Source organism: Hyalella azteca, unplaced genomic scaffold, assembly GCF_000764305.2.
Source record: "Hyalella azteca isolate HAZT.00-mixed unplaced genomic scaffold, Hazt_2.0.2 contig13406, whole genome shotgun sequence".
NCBI lineage: Eukaryota > Metazoa > Arthropoda > Malacostraca > Amphipoda > Hyalellidae > Hyalella > Hyalella azteca.
This window is the reverse complement of record NW_025943329.1, coordinates 319,683-342,462: the sequence shown is the minus strand read 5'-3', so window position 1 is coordinate 342,462 and position 22,780 is coordinate 319,683. Positions and strand designations below refer to the sequence as shown.

The window sequence follows — 22,780 nt, the reverse complement described above, 5'->3', positions numbered from 1 at the left end:
TATCTTCGCTTTAAATTAACGAGTTTTATTTAATTTTATTTCCGTGTTTTTTTTTACTTGAATATGTTCAGCATATCAAACAAATACAATTAATTGTGTCAATTTGAACCGGAGATATTCAATTTAAAAGGCGGACATGTTAGTGTTACACCATTGAACAGTCGTCTATAAACACATGGTAACAGCTCAATAAGCGTTCATCTATCGCTCACGTTTTTATACTGTTTGGCCAAGCACAGATCTAGGTAAGTAATGAGCCTAAGCAGTAAACTTATGAGAACAATATAATACGAACTACAGCTAAGCATACAAAAATAAATAGTTATCTCTTCTACATAGAAATATAAATAGCTCTCCCACGAAAATACTTACGACGCAATACTGTTTAGAAAAGTTCCTTATTTTCAGAGTGCAAAGCTTTCAACGAGTGCACGTTTAGGAGCTAAAATAAATAATTATAGGATTATTGATTATATCTTTGAGCTCAACTTAAGAAGACATTTACAAACAGTAGTAGACAATTCCTCGTCACTCCCTACCTACAAGGCGGTGGTAAACAGTTGGCAGATCGTCATCTCATCCTTTCGATTAAACGTTTCGAAAAAAAGCTGCATAAAGTAATTGAAAAATGAACATAAACGTGTTTTTATATCGTACAGTCGCCATCAATTTATGTCCAGAAACAACTATTTTGACCACTCAAGCACGATCAACAAGCCGAATATTATAAGTTTACGAACTTTTTGTTTTCAAGTTCCATGAGGAATTACAATATTGAGGGCAGAAGATGTCCACTGTACAGGCCTTAAGAAAACGGCAAATTTAGAAGGAACTAAACAACTTGGTTAGACTAAACACTGCCTGCGTTTGAGGTCGATAGAAAATCAGGAATAAACACTTGATTTTATACTCAATAAAACAACACGCTAGGTGACGAATGAGACGAGGCAAGCGTTAGACAAACAATAAATTGTGCGAATAACGAAAAATTCTCCAATTGAATATAAATAAAGCCTGGAGACAGAAAATAATATAAACATTATAGTAGTTTAGTTCGAGTGTAAAAACGAGAAAAATATTTGACATACGAGACTCGTAGCGTATCTGAAAATAACACCGAGATAACCTATAGAGCTGCTTCGTAACAAACGATCAAGAAGCACCACCAAAATTGAAATATTCAAATAAATTCTCTGTGATGCTCAACTAAGTGTGCACGAGGCCGACTGCTCTCAGTATCACATACTCTAAGTACTTAGTCATAGCTGGCAGCTAGTATCACATCGTTCTTGAATTTAAACTCAATCTATATAGGATTGGAGCTCCAGCGTGGCCTGGGACTGCTACGTATAAAACGTATACTAAAGATCGAAGCTAGTATCACATTGTTGTTAAAATCAATTCAATCTATAAAGGATCGGTAATATTTATCTAGTGTAAGGCCACTGCCGTGTATCAAAAGCGCGGGCATTTGATTATTTAATACATATTTAATCAGTATTTTCTCTTCATATGTACATGAAAAAATTAGAATACAAATTACCCCGTGCGTTAAACTGAGTAAATTGTAAGAACTGCTACACGGTTTCGTTGTTTCTAACAAGCGGGTGAATCGAGAACGTCAGGAGTCTGGATTACGTTCAATGCATTCATGCACTGAGGTACGTACGTCGGTTGACTAAAACATAAAACAGTTGGGCTTCTTCTCTAGCTCCTAAAAATTCTTAGCAAGAATTCGACAGGCGGATTTTTCACTATTTTTGTGTTCTAATATCTAACGTTGAGCTAAGTTTATTTACAGAGCAAGGTTGGATTGAGGAAAGCACTCGTACCGACTGACTTTCATCGAGTCTTCATGAAACTAACTTTAAAATGTGATTCTAAAATACAAGGTCATAATGGTAAAGATCTTTTTCACTGTAACTGCCGTGAACATCAGGATCATTATTTTAAAGTTACAATTAAGTGTGTATAAGTTTCATCGTTTGCTTATATTTTCAAATTCAAAATTCTCACAGCTCAATAGTGAGTAAAGTTACAAAAGTTATATGATCACCAACCGCAATATATCTTGAATGTTTAGCACGCTTATCATCATACACTTATGAAAAAAGATCATCAATAAAAGCATGTTAGGGATATATCATAACCATCAATTTGATCAAAAATCTGGACCAACTGCACAGCAAAGTCAGAGTTGCTTCAAAAATAGCACCGACTATCAAGCTGTTCAAACTACTTCAATCGCATATAAAAGATAAAATAAGAGTAATTGAATAACTGGAACCAAATTCGAAGCCTATGAAAGAATTTCATATTGAATATAATCTATTAAAGTTATGGTCACGGGTGAGAAAAGTGCAGTTCTCGAAAGGCAGATCAGTTGAGTGGTACAGGAACTGCTCCGAGAACAATGCAGTCCGAACGGAAATCAAAACTGGCGTCAACAACCATCACTATGGAGTGACAGCTGTCGCTTCATACTTCCAGTGAGTACCCATGGCACTGGGCGACTGTAAACAATTCTCAACTTTAATTTTTCCGTTACTTGTAGTCATCCCTGCTCCCGAGTTAATAGCGTTTGGCTTTGATGAACTGACGCACTGAGACGCGTTCGAGTTGGATGAGGTTACTGCTGAGCCGTTCACATTAAGATGAATGCGGCGGATGTGTTTATCAAGATGCACGTTTTGAGAGGCTGCATACTCGCAGTGGGGACACTGGAAAGGACGGTCGCCCGTGTGGGTGGACATGTGGCGTCGCAGGTTGTAAGGCTGCCCGAACTGTTTGCCACACAGCGGGCATGAATAACTTTGACGTTCGGACCCGTTGGGCGCTATAGGTGGTAGGGATGACAAGTTGACGGGGCACGTGGCGTGAGGTGGCGAACCTCCGTTCAAGGCGGGCTTGGAGTCGCTGGTTCTTTGAGACGGGGAAACTGAAGAGCTTGAAAATTTAGGTAAAGTTCCGTTAGTTATGGCTGTTTTAGGAGTAGTAGTTGCCCCAACCATACTACTCGCTTGAGGAATATCCGGGGTGCCACCCCTCGAGCCCGTGGCCCCGCTGCCATACGTGGGTGAAATCTTGCCGAAACTCGGAGAAACGCTGCCGTTGGTGGCAGCTGTGGCGGCACACAAGCTCATACCCAGGGTTGCCAGGGAGGAAAAAGCAGATGGCAGGCAAGCAACAGGAAGCGAGGGAATGGCAGCAGCAATGTCAGAACTCAAGCTCACAGGGAGACGGAGTGCACCGCCGCAGCCGCTCGCCAACCCGGACGATAACGCCCGGTCGCTATTAAGAGCCGCCCCAGGCACCTGCACGTGGCCCTTGTGTACGTCAGAAATTTTTCCAGGAGAAACCAAATCCCGGGGATTTTCATGATTGCTAACATCACTGCGAGATCTGAAGCCCCCTACGAGGCCTGCAGATTTGTGGTCTTCGTTGATAGCCACAAAAGAGTGTTCTTCGCTCGGAAGGGCAGACCTTTGATCGCGGGCGAGGGCCGCCAACTTAGGATCATGATTACGAGCCCCAAGTGGCGGACCGGCAGGGTGGCCAGCAGATCTCTTGTCTCCAACTAAGGGAACCTGAAGGTCTCCTACATCTAAGGGGAGGACCCTAGGGAGCCCTCCGGCGTTCAAGTCGGGGATGAGTTGGGCGGCTGTGGGCGGGGATGAGCAAGACACTCGCAAGTGCACCTCGGGAACGAAGGAAGGGGAGGAGGTGTCGGCCGCAGGCAGACGCCCAGCGGCGTGGCACCAGGCGGCCTAAGGAACAAGAAACAATACGTCCCTTCGTCAGTCATGTCAATATCAGAGTCTCAACATGTCAATATTAGAGTCTCAATATGTCAATATCAAGTTATCAACATGTCAATTTCAGAGTCTCAAGATGTCAATATCAGAGTCTCAATATGTCAATATCATGGTCTCAATATGTCAATATCATGATGGCAATAAGTCAGCTTTAGGATTAGGGACTCAATATGTCAAACAGTTTTCAGAAGTCATTGAGGTCTAAGCATTATACTGAAGAGTTCAAATTCAAATTCCAACAAGTCAAAATTTCAAGTCACGGGTTAAAAGTAGAAAATAAAAAAAATGCGCAGGTGAAAAATCCAGGTCTCAAGCACGAGCATTACGAGATGATGGAAATGCATGAAATGTCGAAAAATTTCTTCCGCTAGCCTCTCAGAGATGAATGAGGTTAGTCAGTACTCAGTCATGTCAGAAGAGAAGCCATCAGCCTCATACGGAAATAGTCACTAAGAATTTATAATAAAATATATTAATTAAATACAAGTCATTTCAAGTCCCAGTAACCATGTGAGCAGCGGAAACTAATCTAAATTGTCAATATACCTGTGCAAACTATAAAGGTCCAGAAGGTCGATCGAAGCCAGATTGTATTCACAAGAAAGTTAAGTGAAATATGTCTGTATGCAGTCACCACAGAAGTCACCGTCAAGAGAAAGTCCGGAAATAAAATTATAGAAGAGCACGTGACTATTAATTAGTATTGCGTCGTTTCATTGAAGAAATACTAACAATATTTTACACCAGGTACCGGCAACTTACAGTGTATCAAATGTCATGTCCATTACGAAGATTACTACGAACTACCCGAACGTTGAGCGATAAATTTAGTATAAAAGTTCTTGCCAAAATGCGAGAGGTCCACTCGATTTTTATCGAAATGCATCAGACTCCCAGGAGGTCAAGTGGCAAAATTACGTCCGGTGGAAGACGAACCGAATATTTTGAGTCGTTGATAGAAAGCAAGAAGGAACGTTTAAGAAACAAGGAGGAGTTTTCAGCGTCTTTGTACATAAGGAAGCTTTAGAAATGTCACTTGAGTCTCCGTCAACTGCGTCAAGAACTAAAATTTCGATTCTGACGTGCACTGTCTAGAGGTATCGTCGTCCAGCGCTAACATACAACTGAAGTAGTACATTCTAAAGCCGTCATGTTAAACAATATTGCACATATACTACATCCGACTGAAAACATTTGAATGCCTTTACTGCAGCGTGCAAATGATTTAAACACTAAGTCAAGTTTAAAGCAACAAGTTTCTTCAGAATCTATAAAAAATATAAGTAACTTGGAACGTGTTTCACTATTCAGAAATTGTAATAATCAAAACGGCACGTTATTTCAGTTATTTTATAAGCGACACTTGAGCTGGTACATAATATGCTGAGGCGGTCATCTCGGTATAACGTGTCTGGCCACCACAGGGGCCATACTTTCAAAACTCGCCAAGTGAACGTAAGTACTTGCACTCTATTTTCTTGTCTATGATTGGCGGATTTTGCTGGAAAGGCCGTCAATGATTGGCTAATGAACTTACGATCTCAACTTTTTTTGAAAGTATGGCCCCAGGACTACGGCAGCAGGCTGAGCAATCACATGCATCATCAGCTACGTTTCTCTACACGAAACAAATGCAAAAACGTCAACTACTGAAGCATTCCGTACGTAGATTATCGATTCAAAGTCATCTCGGTAATATCCCGTGAGCTCGCATTAGCTACAATATTTTTAGGTCAGAAAACCGTTACTAATAAGGTACCGATGTGCAACGGACGGAAATATGATTTTATTCATATACATTACATTTAAATACGACGAAGAGATGACAGCAGAAGAATTGCGAACATTACTATGTGTTTACATGAGAAGTTTCGAACATTTTACAACGAGAGGTAATTACGAAGTTCAGAGAGGTAGTTGTGAATGTCAGATCAGCACATACTTTACAGGCAATTGTGAAGGTCGGAAAGGTAATTGTGAAGGTCAGAGAGGTAATTATGAAGGTTTCGACGTAAGGGAAGAGTCACCGAAAGGTCAAGTCAAACCAAATTTTTTTCGAGAAGCCGCTTTTGGCAGACGAACTTTACGTGAAGTCATCACAGCAACGGGAAAAGTCAACTTAATTATTCAACTGTAAGCGTAAAATGAGATGGCGGCGAGCGAGACATGGTCGGCTGTGGGCTAATCACCAGTCAAGTCATTTCTGTGCTGCATAATTTTGATGTGTCCAGATTATTATACAGGACTGTATATAATATATATACAGGACTGCAATATACAGGACTACAATATAATATGCAGGACTGCGAAATAATACAAAACAACAGAATTTGAGTGTAGACTCCAGGCGAAGAAATCAATGTGCTTCAACAGCATACGAAATAAAATGAAGAGAAATAAAAATGAATGAAACAGCAAATAATGACACTCAGTGTGATGAACAACTATATTCATCAATGTTTTTATCAAGTATAATGATCACGCAGTCAAGTTCGTCAAAGTCAATCGTTCTTTCCTGTACGTGGTATAGCAAAAATAACTGAACAAATTGAGTTAAATCGTCAGGTATGAACAAGATTGATAAAACGTGTCAAAATTTATCCTTTTCGCATCGTAAAAATTTTAATCCAGCTCCAATGCATGCGAATTTCAAATGATCTTGAAAGTTCAATTCAAGCTGAGAGCTTGCCAGAATCAGTCTTTCAAAAAGCATTTCTGAGATAAACAACAAAGGTGAAATAAAAGTTTTGCCTGCGGCCAATCTTGTTCGACAATTATTACTTTTTTCCGAACCCGTAATCAGCTTTTAGAATTTCGTAGCGTTCAGTAACAGCGTAGGATTTTCGGCCCGTTTGGCAATACTCGAACACTGCACTATAATACTCGAACACTGCAATATAACATGCAGGACTGCATATTTATACTCGAGTTCAAAGGTGTATGCATAATATTGTCTATTAAATGGGTGCGTCATCAATCCGTGCAAACTACGAGTCACGATCGAGTATAATAATAATAATAATAATCAACAGACCTTGTAAGTTGTAAATAACTGCGATAAACGTGCAAGCTTCGGTTCTTCGGTTCTAGTATTGCACAAGATTTTTGATACCTTGCAAGAAATTTCATAGAACGGAAGTAGTTTCATGTAAGGATTTTATTCAATCAATAGTTTTAACTAAGATTTTAAGTTCGCCTTAAAAAATGACAGCAGGCAAGATAAAATTAATGTCTTGGTTATTTGCAATATCCGAATTTCAAATCAAGATTCACAGCACCAACAAGAACAGATTGTGTTTCTCTTTTCGAGCATCGTTTTTACGGTTATTCTATGTTTTTTTAACAGTTAGCTGATTTTCCAGTCAAATATTTGTTAATATGTGTGCATTCCTCAGTATTTCGTGGTCTTACATCAAGAAAAACAATACTGGAATGAGATGACATATCCTATTCGTTGTATTTCAAAGCTGTACAACATATAATTAGTCCTGTGATAATATCGTGCTGCATTACTGCACATTAAGCTAGCTTTTGTTTTCTGTATAAAAGACAAGAAATGAAAAAGGTCAACAAGGTTAACATTGAATAGTATTTAAGCTTCCGATTATTCATTGATTGCTTAGCATATCTATTTGCGTTTTTAGTATACTAGCAGTTCCATCTATTAGTTAATAAGCTTAGGGTAATTGATTGGCGACGACACTCTGCATTGGTTTTCACTAAAAAGAATCGCTTCTGGTTTATTGCCGATGGAAAAGTCAATTACAGTGTAAATTAGTGGTTATTTTTTAGAATCCCTTAAAAAATTTGTAACGGAGGGTTCTTTCAATTTTGTATAAAACAATTCGTATGATCCGAATTTCCCAGTTCTCTAAAATCGCAGCGACCATTGAGGACGTCGGTCGACGAATATGTGAGTACGTACACGTAGACAAATAAGCAGCCTGCATGGGGTAAAAGAAATATGCATGCATTGTGTAAGTTTTATTTCCTGGTTAGGACAGAAGGTAGAGAGAAGAATATCTGCACCAACCTGATTCAAATAAATTGCACCTTATTAAATACATTATTTAAGAGATCATCCGGTCTTAAACCGGTGTGTTTTATTACAGTTGTGTTATAAAAAAGCGTCTTATTTTTCTTGTGTAATAACTATAGGATAAAAATCCATAATAAGTTTGTTAGAATAAACAGCGCGAAATAATAGTAGAAAACACGAGACCGTCTCGAAAATGTATTCGTCACGAATTTGGAAGCTCTCAGTTATGGTTTAATTGTCATGTTGCTGGAATGAGAATTATGGCAAAGTCATTGCCCACGCAGCATGCTAAATTAACACGTTGACTACGAAGTGGTACATATGCGTACCACGAAATGTATTTCTCCAGGACGTAGCGATACATAATTCAGGTTGCCTAAAATCGGCCAAATCCGAGAACATAAAAGGCCAAAAACGGCCGATAACTCAATATATCCTAGTTTATTTGTAGGTTCCGTTATCAAAATTCAATTTAGATTCTTTTAGCAGTATTTAAAATTTAATTGTGAAGTACCCCTATCATAGATTTTAGCCAGCCAATGCAATTGAGAAAAACTAAATCACGGAATTTGTCCGGAAAAAATGACCGTCTGGCAACCCTGTTTAAAAACAGTACAAAATCTGAAATAATAGAACAAGATGAAGCAATCGTAGTCAACTTGTTAAGGACAAATAAGCAGACGTTGTGTCGCAGCGAATGTCAAAAGTTAAAACATTATAAGAATACCTCCCGTGACCAGCAGCGTACATATAATGCCCTCCCGTGACATATAAATGTCATCTAATAAAAAGTCTATCGTGGTGTTAACTTGTAACACTTGTTATGATCAGAACTGAATCTGTATCCTAACTCATGTTTTCCAAAATAATACTATCTCCATCAAATAAATGGTCAATGCTGATAATTCAAGCAAGATTTTAATCATTCACCAGGAGCAGTTTTACGTACATGCAAGTATATAAGTTTGATTTAGCGGGCTACAAAAAATTTGACACGCTATGAATACTCCAGGTTACAGTATTTGTGCCGCAATCAAAATTTTACTAGGGAGAATATTCTGGTTGTGGTTTCGATTTTCCTATAATTTGATTCATAACCCTCGTCAGAGTGCATAATTTTGACATGTAACTAGCTTAGCTAGTAGATACATTTGTACCAATGCAGTCCGATAAGAGTTTTAAAGAATCCTAGATACGTATCGCTTCATTGGATATTGTCATCGCTGCTTATACAAGAATTATTATAGAAGCTAAGACGAAGTTGCATAGGCAGCTAAAACACAGGCGAATAATGGTAGACAATATATAAAAACCACTGTGCTCTTCAACGCAAAGCCCAGCGCAACTATCAGCACATATCAAACAATTGACTAACCATGATGCTGAAAGCGTCCATTAGAGCCAAGGGTTCCAAGTTGTAATAGGAAAAGTATATACAGCGACATACCACACAAGACCTATTCATAGTGAGCCATCCGTATATAGCATGCATTAAACAGCGCAGTTCGAAGCATGCTTCGCTGATGAGAGTGAAAATTTACGCTGCTGCGCGCATAGTGTTGAATGCATACAATGATACGCAACTTTAAATGCATTCATATATTCGAGATGTTATTGCCAAAATTGAGAGACAATGCAAGCACACAATGGATTATCATGCAGATATGATTTGCACTGCGAGAGTAGACGAGTCTAAATTGAGCAAGTCATAGTTTTCGATATGCTGCAAGTTAGTTAAAGGATTATCAATCATCAATGTGTTAATGAAGCGTCCAATCTCTTAATATTTCGTTAAAAAAATTCCAAAAACTCAAAAATCGTACAATTTTGTTCTAGAATGATGAAGAATAGCAAGAATTCACTTATTTTCTACAGAAGCGATAGTATTCCTATATAACGTGCAACTAATCATAGTTGCACGTTGTAATCATAATACAGCAAAGGTATAACATCCTCATAATTAAACGTTGCGAAGGTCTAAACATTCGAGTAGTAATTGTTTTGAAATTTAAACGTGAAATTAAATCACAAAATCTTCGTCCAAGCCGTGTCTCTATTGCAATGATTAATTGTGAACCAAGAAATGTTTGATAAAAAATTTGTCTAATATATATGCTATTATTATTTTGTGACTTTTGACGACATTACGTAGATAAAAGCGTAGCTAATATCGGTAATACGCATTATTAAACAAAAATTACATTTACCATACTGCATCATTTTACGCTAAATTTAAACCGCATTAAATTAATTTCACGGTATTTTTTAGCCATGAGGAGTTCCATCAGCAGAACTTGAACTTGGTGGCAGTCTGCTGCCCTCTTCCGCAGGCACGACTTGTTTGCGTCCTAGTCTGAGCACGTGTTTTGTGTGTATGTGTCGTTGCACGTTGCCCTTCTGTGTCGAACGGTACGGACACTTAGGACAACCATAAGGCTTCTCGCCAGTATGGATCCTCAAGTGAGTGTTCAGAAGAGACGCCCACTCAAAAGTCTTCTTGCACAGAGGACACATAAAAGATTTCACCAGCTTTGGTTGTTGAGGGAAGCCACAAGAGGTGCCAGGTTGCGAAGGGTCTGCCGCAACCGGAGTGGAAATCGAGTACTTGAGCATATCGTTGTATATGTCGTTCATGTTATTAGAGGCTGAAGGTCCGATGATAATAGGAGCAAGTGAGTGAGAATGACCAGCATTACCTTGTCCAAACGATGACCAGCGACGGCCTGGTCGATTTTGATAACCCATATGAACGTTCATTTGTTTTCTGGCCTGAGCGGGGAAGTGTTTCAGAGAGAACGCGCCAGGAGTTCTCCCCAAGTCGGACGAGTCTTCGAACCAAAGATTCCCATCTTTGAATGACGAAGTTTCTTGAAGTGAAGGATTATTAAAATCAAGATTTTGCAGTTCTACTGGGAGATCACTTCTCCTATTGAGATTCGAGTATTCCTCGATAATATCATCGTCGCTGTCATCACAAACGTCTTCAACGTAGCCGTCATCGTTCGCACCGCTAAAAGATGAAGTGATCTGATCAAGAGTTACTGGACGATCACCCAAAGCATTCGAGCAGTTACTCTTCCTGCCAACTTCAACCGTCGACCTGGAAATGGTTACTGAGGAGTTCAGACCCAAGAGACTCAAGCCTTCGTCATGGAAAGTAATCGTATCTCCTGATGCCTCTTCGTCACGGGAGTCCGAGCCGGATTCAAAATTTGAGCACTCGTTCAATATGAACTCTTCGAAGTCCATACTCTCGTCTTCGCGTTTTTTCTTTGCTGTCACATAACCGTCTGTGCCGAGTCGTGCCTTCAGCGCATCTCTCTTATCGGATGAATCGGTAGGCGACGACATCAAGGCGAGCGCAGCTGATGAGCTGTTATCAGAGGGAGGTGATTTTGCACCGCGGGTTGAGGGTAGCTCGTTGTTGGTCGTCGCAGAGACAACCGAGAGGGAAACAGAAGTGGAATTTTTCAACTTGAACGCCATACTGGATGAGCCGAAGTCATTTGGCACGTTCGTATCAGACGCCCGGATTTCTGGTTCATCAGTAGGACTAGATGAAGACTGTGACGTCACTGCAGTGCCTGTGTTAAAAGCATGGGTGGTTGTTGCATTGGCTAGCGTCAAGTTTTCATCGATTTCATTAGAGGACGAGAATGCTACGTCACCAGCGACATCAATAGATGTCATCTCTGCGTTAGCGTCCGCTCCGGCTGGCTCGATGGCATCGTTCATGCCGTTCTCAGGCGTTCCGTTTCTCGGAACGGCAGATATCGAGACATTTGGAAGTGCAGCTAGAATGCGACTAGCGCGGTCCGATGGTAATCTCGTGTTAGAATATGGATGCTTGCTGACCAAGTCATCGCTTGCAGCAGATAAAGAAGTATTTTCAATATTTTTCTGTTCGGGCAGCGTTATCTCAGTTTCTGCGTTAGTGGAAAATTCCACTGAATATTCCACTGCGTTAGAAACAACAGTGGAATATTCAGCAGAATTAATTTTAGTCTCGCTGGCAGAACTGCACGAATTTGCCAGATCGTTACTCCCACAAATTTCAAACCCTACTTCTGTAGTAACTTTTTCATGAACAGGAACACATGAGTTAAAAAGAATGGGAGAAGACGCTCTGGAATCTTCTAATTTTGGTGCTATTGCTTGGCTAGAAACAGAGCCTTCACTTGACAATGAATTTCGATGCAATGCTACTTTGGTTTCAGCATTTACCGCATCTCCGCATAAATGTACATCGAGACCGATGCCCGTGTTTGATTTTCCTGCCTCAGAAAGGGTGGACTGTTCCGCTGCAGTCGGCGAAATGGGGCGAGGAGGAGAGCAGCTGTGATCATCGGGAGTGAAGCTATCGACAATAAAATATGCTGAGCCATGTGCGATAGATGAAGATGGCGGGACAGTTGTGTCGTCACTGAGGGAAGGTGCAAGCTGGGCAACCTCAGTGGACGTGGTTACAGTGTTGGTGGATGTTTTGGCAGATATAGAAGTAGCATTGGTAGTGGTATAAGTAGTTGTGGTGGTAGTTGAGGTGGTGGTGGAACAAGTGGATGATGGAGACGGTAAAGTTGCATCCTGGCCAAGCTCCTCTTCCACCACCACCTGAAAACCACGTAAATGGCGTTCATACCAACGAAGACACAGACTGGACTGTCGGATAAATTCTATTATCTACCACAATATACATAAGCAACTTAGTGGTACGTCTACGTACAGCTTATTTCTTTAACTCGACTCACGTAAATTGCGTGTAACACTTGTTGATGAATAAAATGAGTGCAACTTGCACTGCGACGGTGTTTTAACACTAAGGTAAATAATGGTAGATTTACATTTTTCCACTTAAAACAATACAAATAAGACGATAAACGCTGTCATCAATGTGGATCTTATTCGGTACTCAACTCAACTCTGAAAATAACAAATGAATAAGGCGACGCATTACACGCGGCTACAAAGAACTCAACAAAAAACCATGCGAAAAATTACAATGAAACGAAAACTTTCATCTTGAATGGGGCATGGCGCCGAAGCTTCATGCTAGTCCAACACAACAATTTTTCAAACGCTCTTTAATATGTTCTCGTTACGAAAATTTGCGAATGGTTTACAAAAATTTATCGCCAGGTCACATTCATGCGATACCTCAAATAATCATTCCGTGAACAAATATTTTCTAATGCTGGACACTATAGAAGAGCGGATATCATTTAAAAGCTCGTCAGGCAGAAATCAATGCCTGATTACATTAGAAAAAGATCATGTAATGTGGTCAGAGGTAGATAAATGATCGAACCCAGAAACAAGAGATCGACCCCAATCGAGATGCGCTTCATGACCGCAGTGCCATGTACGAGGATAGGCACTCATGGATGAAATATGCACTTTGAAAACAGATTCTTCGCTAAGGTTGCAGAAAAACAAGGAAAAGTTTGCTAGAGAACTGCAATGCTAATTTACTGATGAGCCCTGCGGACATTAAACACAGATTCAACTTCTCGCTATTTCATTGCCGCGATACTGATTTCGTGGAGGAAACATGAGAAGGAATAAAAGTTCACAAAATATTTAGAATACAATTCTCAAAAATAAATCACGATCTACATTCAACAAAGGCGCTTCGGGAAACAAATTAACACGTCAACTAAGCATCTAGACAAAATGAAACAATAATATAATCAGAAAACAAGCATAAATGAAAATTAAGTATATTAAATGCGTACAAAAAAGTCAGGCATGCACCTGGTAAATTAGACTTGGAGGACAGCACAAATCTTTGGTCAAGTCTATATATAAAAGTGCAACTAGAACAATAATTGAATATCATCAAGCAAAAGCTTCAGTTCTAATTAATAGTAAGATTTAAAAAAAATGTATAGTTAACAACGCTCCATGAAGTGTGTGAAGCGAGTCATTGTACGATACTAAATGTATTGACAGCGCATGTCTACCTTTCACCTCACCATAGTCCTTCCACTCAAGTTCCAAGTATTCATTATCTAGATTCATGCTTGGTTTTCCTAGTGTTCTGTTTCTATTTCGTAAGATGCGCTACAAAACACAGCACATACGATCATAAAACACACATTACACGGCATTATTTTCTTTCCATGCCGTCCTCCAATGTCGTCGCCAAGAAGAGTGTTAAATTCTTCAACAGTCGCAACAAATTCTGCACCGCAAATGCGTTACAGAAGCTCTCGGTATTTCTATATCATAATGTGTATTGAAAAGACAGCACATAAAAGCACGGAAAAAACTGCTATGAAGTTGAAAAAAGTCGGTACTTTTTTAATTTCAATGCGAAAAAATTATGTACTAAGTAGCGCAACGATTTTTTTCTCAAAAAGAATGGAAAAAAAGTTACCAATAAAATGATCGTGTTGATGTGGGTGGCGGCTAGTCGGCCTATCAGGAGCTGCATAGCTGCGCATCCAGATGTACAAACAAAAACGGTCTATTGCAATGTAACTGCGAAGATAAAGACATCACTGCGCGGGCGAGACGAATCTCACTATTTACGTAAGGCGGTACGAGTTCAATACTCGGGTCGAAAAAACGAACATTATTTGTAGGTTGTAACTAATAATGCATGTTAGGCTGTTGTTGTGCACTCAAACGACGGGGTCATTAATCGACCGACTCCAATGATGAATTGTCGTGAATTCGAAGAGCCAAATTCTAACACAGAGCCGCTGAAGGCTCGCCATCACTGCGCCATGGTATGACTCGCTAACCCAACGCAAAAAAACTCGGCGGACTCGGCACGCAAACTTTCAAGCGATTGAATGTATTGCAGAAATCACGGTAACGCAGACAGTTTACCGCACTGCGATCTTATAAGTTAAGACAGATGTAGCTTTTAGCCGCAGTATATAAAAGAAAAAATAATACAACAAATTAAATAAACAAAAATTATCAATGCTACAAATTGAAGAATTGACAAGTAATCCCAAACAGAAACAAATTAGTTTATTTACAATACAAAATTTTGCTAAGAAACTGATGAACGGCATCATCGATCAAACTTGTGCCAACTGTTCAATAAAAAATAATGGCAATGCAAAGATAAGGCCGAGGCAACCAAGAATAGAAGAGATATAGAAAGAGAGGCAAGCGTAAGGGCAAAGGCAGCCATATACCGAGAGGAGCACCAGCAATATATGGCCATAATAGATGTGACAACGAAACCCCAAACAATAAGACATTAATTTCAGGACCGTAGTACGTGAATTATGAAACACGTGCATTCCTCTGTCAACGAAAAATAAAATTATCACAAATTATCTATGACAGCTCCCACTCATACTGATCATGGGAGTGTCGCAGAACTCCACCCAACCCTCGCAGCTCATTGAGTAACTGTGCTACTTTTGAATGTCGCTCGCGTCTTTATAGGAACACGATTCTATTACAAATAAATTATAGTTTGTCTGCTGCTCATAATGTAATGTTGGATGAAGTTTTTCATACAATAAAACGTAAGGTATCACACCCCGAGTGTAAACGTTCTAGAGTATACATTCTACAAATAATGCCCTTATTTTTGGCAGCTTTTGCAAGTAAATTGTCGTTTTCGATTAAAACAATCAACAAAACAGAAGTTGTATGAGTGAATTTAAATTGAAGTAATTCATACGTAATTGGAGGCGTATGGGCAATTGTTCCCATGTAAACACAAACTCGAGCATCTGATCAAGACCTCCTCATAGCTACAATGCTCGAGGATTCTTTCAATGAACAAATTTGAAGCTTGCGATTTCACAATTGAAAATTATTTAATGTGCAAACTTAAATGCATGAAATAAGGGACGTTTTGATCGAACACGACAGCCTTTCTTGCCGCAGCCACGTAAAATATATCCTGTAGAACGAGAAGTTCGACAAGATTTGAAGGTACCACGGAAACCCCGCTAGAGAAGTGGTTCTCAAACTAAGGCAATTTACCTTAGAACCTTGAGCCCAGAGAAGTAATTCATCTATTGCTCTGGGGTGATTTCGTGATTATATAATGAAAATCTTTCAATATTTAAATTCAGGCATAAATATTTACGGCCCATTAAAATATGACAACATGATATTTTTACTCCTTTTGGCAAGAGAAATACCTAAGTTTGGGAACCATTCCTCTTTATATCAATCAACATGGAAACTCCATGCTGACGAGAGATAAGATCACTGGGAAGCACAAAGATTGCATCCCACTGATGGCATCATTAATTATGAATACAAAGAAGAGATTTATTAGGTAGAACAGTAAATATGGTACTCACCGCGGTGCACGCAGCGGCAGTTGAAGAACCTGGAGCAGCATCCGTAGCTCCTCCTTCGTCTGAGTCGGTGACCAGAGGGTCCTACAGAGAGCGGATGGACAAAAAATTAGTGAAATTTGGAATTATTTGATGTATAAACGAAAAGAAAATACAGGAGGTTGATAACGCCGAATCAAGCTTGACAATTCGTGAGGACAAAGAATTATTCCCAGGAATTGAAAAGCATCGGATATGTACGAGTCTACACGCAGAGATAACGAATAATATACATCGCAATATGAAGCAGCTAACTAGCTGGTGAATAATTGATACCCGTAATGAAGCATGAATTTCCTACCACTTCGCGCCAAAAAGACAATGAAAAGTTTGAGCTGATTAAACTATGGGACGGATATGGATTTATTAAAGCCATCATAGTGCGCGAAGTTCTTATACGTTGTCTACGAGGTAAACATGCAACTTGTGTCCAGACTTCATTTTGAGAATTCACATGCAGAGGGGAGGCGTACAGTTCACCCAAGTCACATCTACCTACACCCCAATCCTCCCTCCACCTACACCCCATATCTCCATCTACCTACTACGTACAAAATTTAATTTCTTATGACCAACTGAGACAAGTGGAGAAATACACAAAGTACACACAGTAGGACTGAAATGACATATTTGCTGTAACTAAATAACGATAAAAAGTTTTGTTTAGGTGTCAGCCCATGATCAAAATAGTACTTCAACGGGAAAAAAAATCAAAATCTACTTTACGAACCTTGATTTCGGCCTCAGCTTCCATCTTGAGTTGATGTCCACTGTCAGCGGTGCAGCTGTTGATGGTTGTTTCCTCCTCTTCGGTAGCGCTGCCTTCTTCCATCTCTATTTTGACGAGCGGTAGAGGGTTGACGTCAGACGTGTTAGCTTCGTCAGCGCTCCTCTCCTCATTAACCGACCTGCGGTCTTCAGTTAAGTCGGAGGCAGGCGGTGGGGACCTGCACAAGACGGCGTTGGTGGCGTGGTACGGCGGAGGTGGTGGGTGGTCGGCGGTGGTGGTGGAGTCAACGCAGCCGGTGGTGATGGTAGCTGCCACGGTAGCGGCATTTTTGAGTACAGGCGAGGATCTCTTGCGTTTACAAGGAGGACTTCTGCTGGTACGTCGGTTGAAGGTCTTGACGTTGTTGTTCACCAGCGGGTGTGGCGGTCTTGGCGCGAATTGATTTGACAGGAACTCTGAGTGTACCAAGCCAAGTTGGAGCTTGCGCTGGAAGTCGTCATCTGCGTTGTTCACCTCATCTTTTTTAGGGTCAATCCAAAGTCCTTTGATTTTGAGCTTCTGGGCAGCGTCCAGGAATCCAGACACGTCCGAAGCCTTGATCTGGACCTGGCCCATGTACATGTAGTCCAACAAGGCACTCACAAACAGGGGGTTCAGGTCAAGGAAGATGATGGGCTTCTCGGTAGTGACGAAGCCGAGCATCGAGTCGAAGTAGTCGCTGCATGCCGACAAAACGATCTTGTGCGACATGAAGAATTTCCCGTCTGAGAACAGCGTCACGTCCGAAAACCGATCCTGCCAATATAAACTCGATCAGATTTGGGAAACATGACAGCTTATCCAGGTGAGACTACTCATTATTCCTATCAGACTACTCATTATTTGATAGATTCTATAAGAATCAAATCATTTATATTGACGATATTCCATTCCTAAAAACTATTCTTCATCTGGAACAAGAATTAAAGCAGTAACGAAGCTGTTCCAAAGCCGCGACTTCTATTTGCAATATAAAGGTGATGCCGTACCATCGGTGCGACTGGTTCGATACTACTTCATCTCGCTCGTATTTTATTATCCATTGAAATAAGAGTTATTGAGAGAAGTGCAAGATGTTTGTAATATAAAAACTACTCACAGATCGGCGCAGCAATTTGAAGGCGTGTAGCATGTGCGATCCATGGTTGTTCCACTTGAGTAATTGTTCTTCCTCCATCGTAGACAGCCGAAGCTTTAACCACTTACTGCGGAAACAAGACAATCTCTCATGAATATAATCAGAAATAAAGACTGTAATAAACTCATCGAATTTTTTTGTAACGCGATAACGGTCATTTCAAGCTAAAAAAAAACAAGAAAATGTGTTCTATTCAGAGTGGCGTATTATAAGACTCGTTTACTGATTGCAAGCTTCATTGAAAATTTTGAATTGAATTAAGTTGACCAAGCCTCAAATACTAATTTAAAAGTTGCTTCAGATGAAAAGTTGAACGCAATGTCTTAATAAATTTCATCGATGAATCACTATATTATTACACCGATGCTACTTACGATGCTTAGAAGGAACTACAAGAAACGAGTACATGATGTTTACATGTATATACACCATTCAAAAATTCGCATCAGACTACTTGGAATAATAGGAGAATAATCTGAATTACCATCCTGAATCTTGTTACTTCAACTCGAAATAACTGCCGTTAGTTTACAGAAGACATTTCAAAGACATGCATGTCAATACACTCATGAATAACACTTAAGATATTGGAAGGCAGATCCACAATCTAGAGACGATCGGGAGAAAGTGGCATGAGCGCACACGCTGGCAACCACCACGCACACATGGAGAGAGTTGCGTGCACACACGTGTTGCGTGCTCACACGTGTTGCGTGCATACACACGTGTTGCGTGCATACACACGTGTTGCGTGCACACACGTGTTGCGTGCACACACGTGTCGTGAGAAGCTGTTGCGCCACACGTTGAGCAACAACAACAACACGACTTTAATCATTGCAGTCACTACATATAAGACTTGCTACTGCAGTGCAAAATAAGATCCCACTGTTAGAGGTATGCCTATTTATAAATATAATCAATTAATATTCCACCGATGTATATATTAAATGGTAAACAAAATAGTAATTACACTAAAAAATGTTACTCGGAACATGCAAGCATTGCAGAAAAACTCGGCCCGAGTCTATAGCTCTATTGATAGTTGAGTGAAATGTAAAAAGGTTTACAATACGCAGACAACTCTTACTCGATTCAACTTATTACTTAGAATATAACAAAGTTGCCTGGATGGCAACCATTAGATAAGTAATGCGTGTATCCTAACAGGGCACGATTAAAGCTACAACTGCAACCAAGCTATGTACGAAAATGCACGACTAAGATGGCAATACGAAAGACGATACTGATGGAAAAACTGAAAGCACAGAAAGGGAAAAGAGAAAGATAGAAAGCGTGTGCGTGCTGGAGGAGCGGAGGACAGGTTTGTGCAGACATGTACACGAGGTGTGTGGCAGCGTGTAGAGGGAGAAAGTGTACGTACACGGGGGTGCGTGTTACGCAGTGCCAGGGTATATAGCGTATAGAATACAACGGAACGCAGCGCCATCAGCAGCAGCGGTTGTCGGTTCGCGCAGCCCTCACGTCTGTGACCTCTCGAAATTAGCGTCTGCTTAGTGCCTTAGTCCGTGTTACGTACAGTCCGTGTTACGTACAGTCCGTGTTATGTACAGTCCGTGTTATGTACAGTCCGTGTTACGTAAAGGTACAGTCCGTGTTATGTACGATCCGTGTTACGTACAGTCCGTGTTATGTACGGTCCGTGTTACGTAAAGGTACAGTCCGTGTTATAAACGGTCCGTGTTACGTACGGTCCGTGTTACGTACAGTCCGTGTTATGTACAGTCCGTGTTACGTACGGTCCGTGTTACGTACGGTCCGTGTTACATACGATCAGTGTTCCGAATAGACTGAATCCGCACAATCCGTGTTCCAAATAGTGCGTCTTCGCAAAGAAATGTCCGAACAGCTTATATTTACCATGTGGTGCATAGGTTGCCACCGCACTATGATGGTCCAATGTCCATACACTCCTAATAGCTCATTACCATAAGTTGGTTCATTACCATACTCATCTCATTTCTAAAATTTAATTCTCCCGAGATTTTGACGATTTTGGTACTGATTTAAAGTTTGCCTTTAAATGCGCACTCGGGGATCTGGATTGCACCATCTTCAAGTAATTACACATTTGTTGCCGGACAAATTAAGCAAAAATTTGAAATCTTGAGAATAATTCTCGCATAAAAGTCATATCGAAATTAGCGATTGTGAAACGAAAAAATACATTCCTTGAAAATATATTCAGGCGCACGAAAAGCCACGAATTTCAACAGTGAACAACGATGAGCTGACGGAACGTCGCCGAATAACGTGTAGGACAATGAGCCCACATGCATCGGGAAAAACAAACGAACGGATAAGAACAAGAATAACGATATTGAGCTAGAGATAAAATGCAAGAGAAGCTTAGTAAATGAGAGGCATAGATATACGAGAAAAAGAAAGCCTGATAAAGCAGCAACAAATAGACTGATGCATAGCAGATACAAGGAGCTAAAGTCGGGCGCGGAGTAAAACAAAAATCGTAACAGAATGGTGCCGTGTGCATAGCATGGGGTGATTAATAAATATTAAAATAAATATTAAATTTCGCAGCATATTCTAAAATATTTGAGCAAAATCACACGTCTTCAAATTAAAAATATCAACTTGTGTGCAGAGTTGACTTATTCGTGATCGAGAAAAAAGAAAAGCTCCATGTAGATGATGGGAGAAAGGAGCAGCAGGAAGAGAGAGAGAAGTAGAAAGTGTGGGAGCGTTGGAGTGGGGAAAGTGAGGTTGTCAGCACCACACGAGAGAGAGCAGCACACCCGACCTTCGTCGTCAGCACCACACGAGAGAGAGCAGCACACCCAACCTTCGTCGTCAGCACCACACGAGAGAGAGCAGCACACCCGACCTTCGTCGTCAGCACCACACGAGAGAGCAGCACACCCGACTTTCGTCGACGTATTGCACCCGATCTTGCAGATCACCCTCGATCTTGCAGTACGTCGTACAGGTCCGCAACCTCAACAGCATATCATCCAACACCTCAACATAAAAGGACGCAGACCAACATGCAGGCACGATAATTGACGAAAACGGAAAAAAATATAACTCAGTACTCACTGCAGTGAGTGACAGAGAGCGCATTTTCTCGTCGAAAACTTGAGGTCGCGGACAGACGGACGGACAGACGGAGACAGACGGACATGGCGAGCACAATAGTGCATTTTTTCCTTAAATGAGAAAATGCGCTAAAATGAGTGAATTATGATGAAGATTTGAAACAGAACATTTTAACGCACTCTAGGAGGCAAGGACAGCAGGAGCCGAACTATCAAAAACAGTTACGTACTTATGCCTTTAAATGTATACTGAAGCAGCTACCTATATGAGTTATGATAGTACAGCATTATGATCAAATAATGACAATGTTGTACCGTGAATATCATTTATAAATCGCAACTGAGGCTCTCAACTAAACTTTCTCCGCAGATGGAAAATAATCCCGTATAAAATTGCTATCTATAAATTACACGGAGTATGGTGCTGGATGAGGGGCAGAAGAGGGGGCAAAAAAGGGGTAGGGAAGAGGGGGCAAAAGGGGTGGGGAAGAGGGAGGACGGAGAGAGGGGCAGGAGAATGGCAAGGGATAGTGACACGGGAGAGGGGCAGGAGAGAGGGGCAGGAGAGAGGGGCAGGAGAGAGGGGCAGGAGAGAGGGGCAGGAGAGAGGGGCAGGAGAGAGGGGCAGGAGAAATGCAAGGGATAGTGACATGGGAGAGGGGCAGGAGAGAGGGACAAGAGAGGGACAGGGAAGAGAGACTATAGAGAGTGTAGAGGAGGTAAACATCGTAACGGGAAGAGATGAGACTAAAAGTTCCTCGTCATGCGGAAACTTGCAAACAACTATTAGGACGAATAAGAGCCTGCAATGTGGCGCGGGAGAGAGCAAGACGTGGGAGAAAGTGTCGGGTGTTCAGCTAGTCCCGAGACGACGTGGCTGAGACACTCGCGACGATAAGGACCGAACTACGGGACTACGGATTGCACTTCAACACGGACACAAAAATATGGCTACATGGCAGCTGTAGGAAAAATTATTTCAGTCGCCAGGCTACACACTTAGTTCAAGTGAATCAGTTCACTCGACACATTTCCAATCATGATGCGAACCAGAATCGAGGTAAATAATATCCGACTAACCACCAGATCTATTTTTCAAGTAAAACTAAGCCAAATAAATGCAAGATAACATCATAAATTCGTAAATTTCAAAAACTCAACTCGGCTCGTGTACTTCAAGATAATTAATATATTAGCCAGGTGCTTCACGAGGCTCAGGTTGCGCGTGGGAGCGTCAGAGACTGCTCGTCAGGCAAGTGATTAGTTAAGTTAGGATAAGTAATGTAAGCATTATTGTTTATGAATGTACTAATAATGGCTTAGCTGGTGTTGCTATTGCCAATGATAGCTGTTTAAATATTAAAGCGAATCTCTCACTCCATGGAGAGTGATGGGCACATGGCACCTCATTCAATAACGAAGGAACATACCAATGTTCAAATCAGTTTAATGTTCAATACCGTAAAATGGGGTAACTTAGACTACTTTTTTTAAATGATGCCATTTTTTACTAGCTAAATTAAACTTAAATTGAAACATGCTAAATACAGGTTTATACTCTAGGTTCACTCATCATAAATTGCTGGCTCCTGCTTCTCATAGTTTTTATGTAATTTCAAAAAAAGTG

At 40.7% G+C, this 22,780-nt stretch overlaps 1 protein-coding gene across 3 annotated transcripts in view; it reads right to left on the bottom strand.

The window, feature by feature from the left end:
* LOC108670085 (mucin-5AC) overlaps positions 1-22,780 on the bottom strand; it is a 44,862-nt gene that overhangs the window by 10,986 nt on the left and 11,096 nt on the right. Inside the window, exons 2-5 of one of the 3 annotated variants that reach the window (XM_047883651.1) lie at positions 18,041-18,146; positions 16,903-17,697; positions 16,137-16,217; positions 80-3,767 (exon numbers count right to left, since the gene is read on the bottom strand). In XM_047883651.1, coding sequence (XP_047739607.1) covers positions 2,457-3,767; positions 16,137-16,217; positions 16,903-17,697; positions 18,041-18,118 — 2,265 coding nt within the window. In that variant the 5' untranslated portion in view covers positions 18,119-18,146 and the 3' untranslated portion in view covers positions 80-2,456. Of the gene's footprint in view, positions 1-79; positions 3,768-8,464; positions 12,466-16,136; positions 16,218-16,902; positions 17,698-18,040; positions 18,147-22,780 lie in introns of those variants that run through there. The other 2 variants (XM_047883650.1, XM_018157538.2) reach the window with 2 other exon arrangements.